The sequence below is a fragment of the Trachurus trachurus genome, assembly GCF_905171665.1.
Source record: "Trachurus trachurus genome assembly, chromosome: 3".
Taxonomy (NCBI): Eukaryota; Metazoa; Chordata; class Actinopteri; order Carangiformes; family Carangidae; genus Trachurus; species Trachurus trachurus.
In genome coordinates, this window is record NC_139893.1 from 3786419 (window position 1) to 3796815 (window position 10397).

The window sequence follows — 10397 nt, forward strand, 5'->3', positions numbered from 1 at the left end:
AGTGGGCGACATCACAAGATCCACTTTACAATGGAAAAAGAGGATGAAGGAAGGAACGTGTGTGTGTGTGTGTAAAAATGTGTGTGTGTGTGTGTGTGTGTGTGTGTGTGTGTGTGTGTGTGTGTGTGTGTGTGTGTGTGTGTGTGTGTGTGTGTGTGTGTGTGTGTGTGTGTGTGTGTGTGTGTGTGTGTGTGTGTGTGTGTGGATGTGAGCAAAAGCCTGTTGTGTTTCGCTGTAAAGGCCGTGTCTGGCGATAACGCAGGCCTCTGATGGGAGAGATAGTGGAGACGCCAGCTTAACTGTGGCCTGCTGGATTGAAGTTGCTCTGTAATGATAGTTGTCTCAAACAAACGCTGCAGCTACAACAGTACCGCCTGTCTCCACCAGGGGAGTGGGGGGGGTTGTTCTTTCACTCCCTGATGGTGTTTTAGTGTCTTGCTTTTTTAGAATTTGTGGAGGAAATTTGCAGAAGTCGAGACACTAACAGGCAAAAACACTGTTTCTTTCATGCAATTTTGAGATTTTGGGCTATTTTTCTTTCTTAACATGTCTTCTTTCAGAAAAGTAGAAAAAAAAATGGTAGAAAATCCACATTAAGGTTTTTATTTTACTTCATTTTGTCTCTTTTGTTGGTAAATTTCTCCTAAATTCACCAAAAGTTAACAGCTACTGTGACATACTGTGCTGTGCCTGTTGTCTGACCCATGTCATGTCAGGTATCATTATAAAGCTCTTTCTCTCCTGAACAATGATGTAGGCTCCAAAAAATGTTGTTTCCTCTGTATCTGCAACCAATCATAAAAGTACGATTTACATTAACAATCTATGGAATTTTACAGTACAAGTCTTTAAAGGTTGTTTTCTCAAAAAGAGTTTTTCAGACTCAGACTCTGAGCTAGAAATCTCCACTTCAGCAGCACTTACAGACACCAAACCTGTATGCAAATCAGCGCATATTTCATTAGATATTGCCCCATTTACATATCTAAACATAAAATTTGACAAAACTTGTAATACAAAAAATATTTGTCTTAATGTAAGTGATAAACTTGGGAAGTTTCATGGTGATATCTGTTAGTTAATTTTTTTTTTTACCCTATTCACCTGTAGTGTAGTGTCTCCCCATGAACCAAAACAAAGCATATTAAAGGCAGCGGCCGGCAGCCATGATGGTCTGCAGGTGAATCCTGCTCTCCTCTCTTGTCCCTCTGCATGACCAGAGACCAGAGAGCAGACCTGAAAGTAACGAGTCCTTTTCAGCCTTCCTAGAAATTAACTTGAGTAAAAGTACAAATATTTGTCTTGGAAATGTATTCAAGTAAGAGTAATAAGTACCAAAGAAATCTAATACTCAAGTAAATTTACTCCGTTACTGTCCACCACTGTGCATGACACACACACACACACACACACACACACACACACACACACACACACACACACACACACACACAAACACACTACAATCCTTATTCCCCCTCCTCTTCCCCTTCCCCACCCACTTCTTTCAGCACAGTGGAAGAGTCTAATAACTGGAGGGGAATCTAATCCTTGGCACTGGATGAAAGACAGGGGTCTCCCTCCCTCCCTCTCTCCCTCCCTCCCTCTTTCCCTCCCTCCCTCCCTCTCTTTCTCACAGTCTCTCTCTCTCCATTTTTTCCATGGATACTGGTTATGCTTGGCAGGTTTTCTCTCTCTCTTTCTCTCTCTCTCCCCCTCTCATTTTCCCGCTCCCTTTTTCTCTCAGTCTCTCTCTTTTTTTTCTTCTTTTTCCTCTCTCCTTCCCCCTCTCTTGCTCTCCGTGCAGGAGGAGGAAGCCTTCCCTCCCCACTCAGCCAGGAGCGACAGAGGAAACATGGGCTGTTTGTGTTTTCAGGAGGAGGATAGACACCACGTTCATGTTTGTTGATGATGACATATTAAACTATGAACACAGTGAGATCGTTGGGGGAGAATGGAGAGAGAGAGAGAGAGAGAGAGAGAGAGAGAGAGAGAGAGAGAGAGAGAGAGAGAGAGAGAGAATATAACTGACATATACAGTAAAGATAGTCTCGGTGCATGAGAAATCAAACTGGCGATCACTGCTTCCGGACAGATTCTGTGCATATGGGATGTGTAACCCTGACACATTAGTATCAGTCTCAACTAACAAGGCTATTTCCCAAAAATGTTCAACTCTTCTATTAGGTTGTGATGGGAGGAGGGAAAAGAAAGGTGATTATTTGAAATGCACGGTCTTTTATTTGATTGTATTTGATTTGATTTATTTAATTCTTTTTTAGCTTTCTTTCTTTTAAAAAGTGCAGAATTTTACATTTAAAATAAAAAAATAGAAGAAAAAAGGAGAAAACTTGACCATAAATATTTAAAATGTGAAAAAAAAATCTTAACAGCAACCCTGTAAAAAGCATTTCAAGTTTAAAGCTATAGTGCATCTGCTATAGTGCGTAACTTCTATCGCCCCCTAGAGGATTTCTGCGTTATTACAATGATACTCTCCACCGCTACCGTTTGTCTCTCACCAACAGACCTTCTGCCCAACGGGACGGCTTTTTCTTTTTAGTAGGATCCACTTCTGAACCTCTTGGTCGCTCCTTCGTCTTCGTGTTCTCCGCCATGTTGCTTCTAGCAGCGCTCTCCTCCCCCTCCCTTCTCGTCGTCAGGTAAAACAGAGTAGAATGCGTTATTTCCTGTGTGCCAGTGCGGGAATGTCGCTAAAGACACCAAATACAAAAAGAACAACATGTGAAAAATACCGCGAGGTGTTAGAGGAGCCGAACGGCTTCATCAGCGTTGTATCATCTCCTCTTGTAGCGGCTTGAGTGAAATGGATATTTACAGACAAGTAGAAGTTACGCACTGTTTAAGTTTAAGTTTAAAAGCAGGTGATGCAGCAACAATGAAAGGACAGGTTATTATGTCCTGTCCTGTCCTATGCAGGTCTCTGACATCTGCATCTTGAATGTTGCTGCTCTTCATCAGTCTAAACTCTGATATAGATTGATAGATTGTTGATTATCTTTCTATTTACACCCATTTCCCCTCTATTTTGTTCAGGCTTTGGCTTAAAAGAGCTGTGAAGCGTGTCTGCACCAATGTTATTACAGTTTTAAAATTTTTAGTTTTAGTGAGTTCAACAAGTGATGAATCAGTTTTAGTTTAGTTTTTATTTTTGAGGAATTGACTAGTTTTTATTGTCTTAGTTTTTATTTAGTTTTTATTAGCCTAAGTCTTAGTTGTAGTTTTTCAGGTTTTAGGAGAAAGCCTCTGTCAGACCTCTGAAGATGAACTTGTTCCCTTTTCGGTTGCATCCATCCCATAATGTTCCCATCAGTCCTCATCAGGTTCCATTCACTCTTATCCACCTGTGGGTCGTACTCCAAGTCGTCCCATATTGAGCTATGTGGCGTTTTCTTCCTGCAGCTTTAGACATCGACAAGAAAACTACAACTAAGCTATAATGTTATCTGACTCTACTTTACTTTACTGCAGTTTAGCATTCTTTATTTTTATTTCAGTTTACTGCATTATGTTTTCACTGCTAGTTTTAGTTTTAGTGAACTACTATAATAACCCTGGTTTGCACTGCTTTGAGATTGGCACTAAGAGACAGTGGTTTTGAAATGAAATAACAGAGGCTACTTATCTAATTGGTAAACAGACCAGATGAATGGTGGTTGGTGTAAACGCTTGCAGGATGCTGTAATTGCTGCCAGCCCATACATACAGATGCATGCATGCACATTCACAGTCACACACAGCTTTTTTCTTTTCTTTTTTACTTCCTCTGCTTGAATATAAACTACTGATAACCTCCAGTTTTCCACCCTCCCCTCCCCTCCTTCCTCCTCCTCCTCCTCCTCCTCCTCCTCCTCCTCCTCCTCCTCCTCCTCCTCTTCCCTCATTCTCATTCCCACACAAGCTCGTTCTACCTTTAGCTGGATGATAGCCAGACCGAGCATGATGACACTAAGGACTGTGCCAGATACAATAATTGTGACATGCTGTTCCACTCGAGCTGTCAAACACCGGTGGGAATCATGACGGAGTGTTTTTCACTTCACAGAATATCAGTCAAGCTCCATTGGGGGAAGAAAAAAAAAATCAACTAGAGGGATAATGTGAATGGTGCCCAATTTAGTTGGTGAAACCGATGAATAGGACAGTAAAGTTACTGGATATGAAAACTTAGTCCCAAATTTGATTAATATTTAAGGGATAGTTCAACATTTTGGCAAACTGGCCCATAATCCCTATAGTCTTAGCAGTAGGTTCGTTACCTTTACAGTAATTGACGGTGCAAGCTATTTTTAGAACGGCGGAGCAGAGCCGCCTCTGGTTAACAAGTTGTGACCTGCACATTCACCACGCTATGAGATAATAACAGAACGTTACCAGACAGGTAAATTCATGCAAAACCGCTGATTCAGGGACAGTTTTTCATCATCAGTCTCTGCGTTTCCCTCTAAAACAACTCTGTCTGGTAACGTTGTGTTATTATCTCATAGCGTGGTGAATGTGCAGGTCACAACTTGTCCACCAGAGCGTTGTGGAGTTGTTGGATTGTGTATTTCTATTTGAGGAGTTTGATGAGGTGAAACCAAGAAATCCCATGAGCCTCCATAGCGTAGCTCTGAGCAGCTCACGGCTCTGCTCCGCCGTTCTAAAAATAACTTGCACCGACAATTCCTACTGCTATGACTAGGGATTATGGCAATGGGCCAATTTGACAAAATGTTGAACTATCCCTTTAAGTATAGATGTTTCCTGGGAACTGAAAGGCATCATGTTATGAAGTGTACGTGCTCTCTATCCGTCACTATTGGTGGTGCTATGAATTCTTCACATATCATAAAACTTAAAGGCCAGAGTTTAATACAATATCCTTTTCTGCATCATTCATTATATGTTAGAAATTAAAGTGTGAAGTGTGTTATGTATATAAAAAAAAGTCCTAGTTTGTTTTATGTCTTCTTTGGGAATTAATTTAATCGTGAGCTCATAAAGTCTCCCTGTGTTTCCCCCAGACATGTTTGTGTTGCCTTATTACAGGGAAGAGCATAGCTTGTAAAAGTGTGTTTGTATGTGTGTGTGTGTGTGTGTGTGTGTGTGTGTGTGTGTGTGTGTGTGTGTGTGTGTGTGTGTGTGTGTGTGTGTGTGTGTGTGTGTGTGTGAGAGAGAGAGAGAATCGGAGTAAGAGAGAAAGAAAGAGATGCTGCGAGCCGAGCAGCCAGCTCTCTTATTGAAGAGCTGTAAAAACTCCAGACCGCAGGAGTTGCCAGCCTGGAATTCACTAATGACACACGTGGGCCTCAGATGAGAAGTGCAATTTTGTCTGTGTGGGTGTGTGCATGCATGTGTGTGTGTGTGTGTGTGTGTGTGTGTTATAGTCATACTGTTTGGATCAGAGGGCCCAGTTTGTGTGTGAATGTGTGTGTGCATGCGTGAGGCCCTAACTCATCATGTAAAGGTAAAGGTACTTTATTGGTCACATATACAGCTAGTACAGTGAAATTCTTTCTCTGCATTTAACCCATCCCTGAGGAGCAGTGGGCAGCCACGGTGCAGCGCCCGGGGACCAACTCCAGATTATGAGCCAGTGCCTTGGTCAGGGGCACTGACTGGAGGATCAGGCTAGCTGGCATGTTTTTGTGGTGGGGGAAACCGGAGCACCCGGAGGAAACCCACGCAGACACGGGGAGAACATGCAAACTCCACACAGAAAGGACCTGGGCAGCCTGGGATTCGAACCCAGGACCTTCTTGCTGTGAGGCAACAGTGCTAACCACTGTGCCACCGTGCCACCCACCGTGTAGTGTAGTGTGTGGGTGTCTACTTGTTTTTGTGTACAATCACTGTATCTCCTCTGGAGCTGCAACAGTTATTAATTAATCATCAACTATTTTGATAATCGAAAAAGAACAAAAGTCCAAATTCTCTGATTTCAGCTTCTTCAATGTGAATATTTCTAGTTTCTTTGTTCCTTTATGACAATAAACCGAGTCTCTCTTTGGTTTGTGGACAAAACAAGACATTTGATTTTGGTTTGGGAAACACTGATTGACATTTTTTTAAAGGGATAGTTCAACATTTTGGCAAATTGGCCCATTGCCATAATCCCTATAGTCACAGCAGTAGGTTCGTTACCTTTAATTGTCGGTGCAAGCTATTTTTAGAACGGCGGAGCAGAGCCGTGAGCTGCTCAGAGCTACGCTACGGAGGCTCATGGGATTTCTAACCCTCATCAAATTCATCAAATACACAATCCAACAACTCCACAACGCTCTGGTGGACGAGTTGTGAGCTGCACATTCACCACGCTATGAGATAATAACACAACGTTACCACACAGAGTTGTTTTAGAGGGAAATGCAGAGACTGCTTGATGAAAAACTGTCCCTGAAGGCAACACGCATCAGTGGTTTTGCATGAATTTACCTCTAAAACAACTCTGTCTGGTAACGTTGTGTTATTATCTCATAGCGTGGTGAATGTGCAGGTCACAACTTGTCCACCAGAGCGTTGTGGAGTTGTTGGATTGTGTATTTGATGAGTTTGATGAGGGAAACCAAGAAATCCCATGAGCCTCCGTAGCGTAGCTCTGAGCAGCTCACGGTTCTGCTCCGCCGTTCTAAAAATAGCTTGCACCGACAGTCCTGGTTTCAGAGGGTTGTGTGTGTTGTGTGTGAGTGACAGGGGGGGCCACGGCCGTTTCTGGCCCCCGTGTGGATGAGGAGAAGTGTCCACTACTATGGGATGTGAAAGGAATGGGGCCACAGGCACATGGCTCTTTAAATCCTCTGTGTCAATAGAGTCTCTGGAGCAAAATAATGGCATCACTCTGTGTGGGAGTTAATGTGAGCTGATAGCATGAAGGCTGGGGGGTCAAGGGTTCATGGGCTTGTGCTAGGTTGACAGAGAGCTGAATGCTTTCCTTCCCCCCTCCTCCTCCCTCCTCCTCCTCCCTTCTCTGCTGCTCTCAACCTCCTCTTCAGTCCTGAAGGAGTGTGATGGAGGGAGATGGTGAACGGGTATCAGATCAGTGGAGGAAGTGGAGTGATCGCTGTTGACAGTTTTACCCAGAGCAGACGGACGGAGGGGAGGTTAAAGTTAAAGTGCAAACATGAATCCATGAGGAAACACAGTGAATGTGGGATGCTACAGGTGGTTTATGAAACGATTATCATTGCACGCATTAGTTGTGTCCATTTATTCCTTCACTTAATTTGCTTATTTCGCAGGAAGTGCATATAGATTCTGTTGCAGTGTGAAAACTAGATGTGGTCTTTACAGTTCTGTCAATTAACTTATTTTATTGAGTGTGGACTGTGTGACTGAGGTGCATTTGGTGGGAGGGATATCATTATTGTTGTAGATAGCGAAGATATTGAGGATGTAGGGCCCTATGATTTCCACAAGCATGGAAGAATCGGTTTTTAATGCGGAATATCGCAGAATTTGACATGATTTTGCTGAAATGAGCAACGTATGTCTGGGGAAAATTGCACATAGTGAACACTAACCCCTCGATACAGAGCTGAGCAGTTCCCTGGACTGGAAGCGAAAAAATACATGCAATGACTACTACCTATTGTCTAAAAGCCATGTGGGGAAAAAAGGGAAATATAATATTGTTTTCACAGGACACAGTTTAAAATTCACAAGCATTAATATGTTGTTGGTACTTGAAGTTCTTATAGTGCAGTGTTGTGTTGCATCATGCAGTATTTGCTCTTCAGGTGTGGAGGAAAAAGTGTTGATTGTTTGTTACCTCAATAAATGTAAAGTAATTTCTATGTATTTTGTGTACATTTTAGTGATTAACATTAAATACACACTCTTTTTGGCAGTAAAATAAGAGTAAAAGGTAAAAAAAAACAGAATTTCCAAAAATTTAAACAGAAAAAAACTGAATTTATAGGGCCCTAAGGATGCTCTGCACACATGAACACACTTGTAACTGTACTGTTGTACAAGAACATGCAAACTGTCATGTTTTGTAAGTAGTTTTTTGGCGTTTGGAATAAAAAATGATTCATGTGGTAATCAAAATAAATTCCTTCTAGCCAATAAATTATGAATTCATCTTATAAATCATGACACATGGCTCTCAACTGCATGAGAGGACATAAACATGTCGGTGGTGATATCAGTGGTTTTACGTTGTCACCCACCCCATTGAGCATAAAGACTTCCTTTCCAACCTCCATCTTCTTCCCCTGTAACATAATATTATTCTCTTCCCCTCAAGAGGAATTACTGTTGTAAATAATTAGTGCACTCACTGCAAACATCTTACCAAGAATATTTGTCTTATTTCTAGTCAAAACAAATCTCATTATACTTTAAATAAGACTCATCACATAAAAGCAGCTTGTTTTTAGAGACTTTTTACGTCTTTCAAGCATTTTTCACCTGAAATAAGTAGAAAAATCTGATGGTGGAGCAAGTTTTTTTTTTTCCTTATTACAAACACAAAAAACTTGCTTTCACTGGCAGATTTTTCTACTTATTTTAAGTGAAAATGATCTAAAACAAGTAGATTTTTAGGTGATGAATCTTATTTTAAGTGGAAAGAGTTTAGTTTTGACTAGAAATTAGACATTTTTACAAGAAATAAGACAAATAGCCTATTCTTGGAAAGATTTGGAGTTTTTACAGTGCTTACCAATGCTGCCAACACTCATCCTTCCTCCTCTTCTCTCCTCTCCTCAGACACTGGTACCTCCATCGGCTCGTCGGCCTCGGGCGGCGGACGTCGCTCTCGCTCCCACTGGTGCAGCGTGGCCTACTGGGAGCAGCGCACGCGCGTGGGCCGCCTGTACCCGGCCTACGAGCCCTCGCTCAGCATCTTCTACGACCTACCTCAGGGCACGGGCCTCTGCCTCGGCCAGCTGCACGCCAACGCCTACAGCCGCTACGGCCGCCGCTGCTGCAACGACGATGGCGGCGCTCAGTCACACTCAAACTCAGACTCACACTACCAACACAGCCATCATCATGGAGGCGCAGGGAACAAAAGCAGCAGCAGTGTGCAACAAACACGCAGTAAAATCGGTTTTGGCATCGTGTTGAGTCGAGAACCGGACGGCGTGTGGGTTTACAACCGCAGCCAGCACCCGGTGTTTGTGCACTCGCCCACCCTGGACCCCCCGGGGAGCGGGCGGGGGGGGCTGAGCGTGAAGCGGGTGATGCCGGGCTTCTCGCTCAAGGTGTTTGACTTCGAGCGCTCCAGCTGGATGGCCGAGCGCGGCGTGAAGCCGGAGAGCAGCCGGGACCAGGAGGAGGAGGGGCCCTGGGACCCCCACAGCGTCCGCATCAGCTTCGCTAAAGGGTGGGGGCCGTGCTACTCCAGACAGTTCATCACCTCCTGCCCCTGCTGGCTGGAGGTGCTGCTCAACAACCACAGATAGCACACACACACACAGACACACACTCTCACACACTGCAAAATCTCAAAATCTTACCTTATTTCTTGTCAAAATGTCTCAATTTTAGTCAAAACTAATCTATTTCCACTTAAAATAAGACTCATCACCTAAAAATTAACTTTTTTTAGACAGTTTTCACTTGTTTCAAACTAATTTTCAATTGAAATAAGTAGAAAAATCTGCCAGTGAAAGCAAGTTTCTTGTGCTTGTAATAAGATAGAAAAACTTGCTCCACTGTCAGATTTTTCTACTTATTTCAAGTGAAAATATGATTGAAAAAAGTAAAAAAAAAGTGTCTAAAAACAAGCTGCTTTTTAATGTGATGAGTCTTATTTTAAGTATAATTAGCTTTATTTTGACTAGAAATTACATTTTGACTGGAAATAAGACAAATATTCTTGGTAAGATTTTGAATTTTTGCAGTGCAGACTCACAACACACTGCAAAAACTCAAAATCTTACCAAGAATATTTGTCTTATTTCTAGTCAAAACAAATCTCATTATACCTAAAATAAGACCCATTGCATTAAAAAGTAGCTTGTTTTTAGACACTTTTTTTTACTCATTTCAAGCAGATTTTCACTTGAAATAAGTAGAAAAATCTGATAGTGGAGCAAGTTTTTCTTTCTTATTACAAAACTTGCTTTCACTGGCAGATTTTTCTACTTATTTCAAGTGAAAATGATCTAAAAACAAGTTGATTTTTAGATGATGAGTCTTATTTCAAGTGGAAAGAGTTTAGTTTTGACCAGAAATTAGACATTTTGACAAGAAATAAGACAAATATTCTTGGAAAGATTTTGAGTTTTTGCAGTGCAGGCTTCCTGGCCCAGGACCCTAATTGTAATCTACCTAGATTTAATATAAAATTTATATATTATATAAAATATATTATACATGTAAATACGTTGAGTTATTTCTACAATGCAATTATTTATGTATAGTGTAATGTGTATATGGACAAA

At 41.9% G+C, this 10397-nt stretch overlaps 1 protein-coding gene across 1 annotated transcript in view; it reads left to right on the forward strand.

The window, feature by feature from the left end:
- LOC311004800 (mothers against decapentaplegic homolog 6-like) overlaps positions 1-9523 on the forward strand; it is a 28883-nt gene extending 19360 nt beyond the window's left edge. The window contains exon 4 of the mRNA XM_083996969.1: positions 8716-9523. Coding sequence (XP_083853095.1) covers positions 8716-9413 — 698 coding nt within the window. The 3' untranslated portion in view covers positions 9414-9523. The remainder of the gene's footprint in view (positions 1-8715) is intronic.
- Positions 9524-10397: the final 874 nt, after the last annotated feature.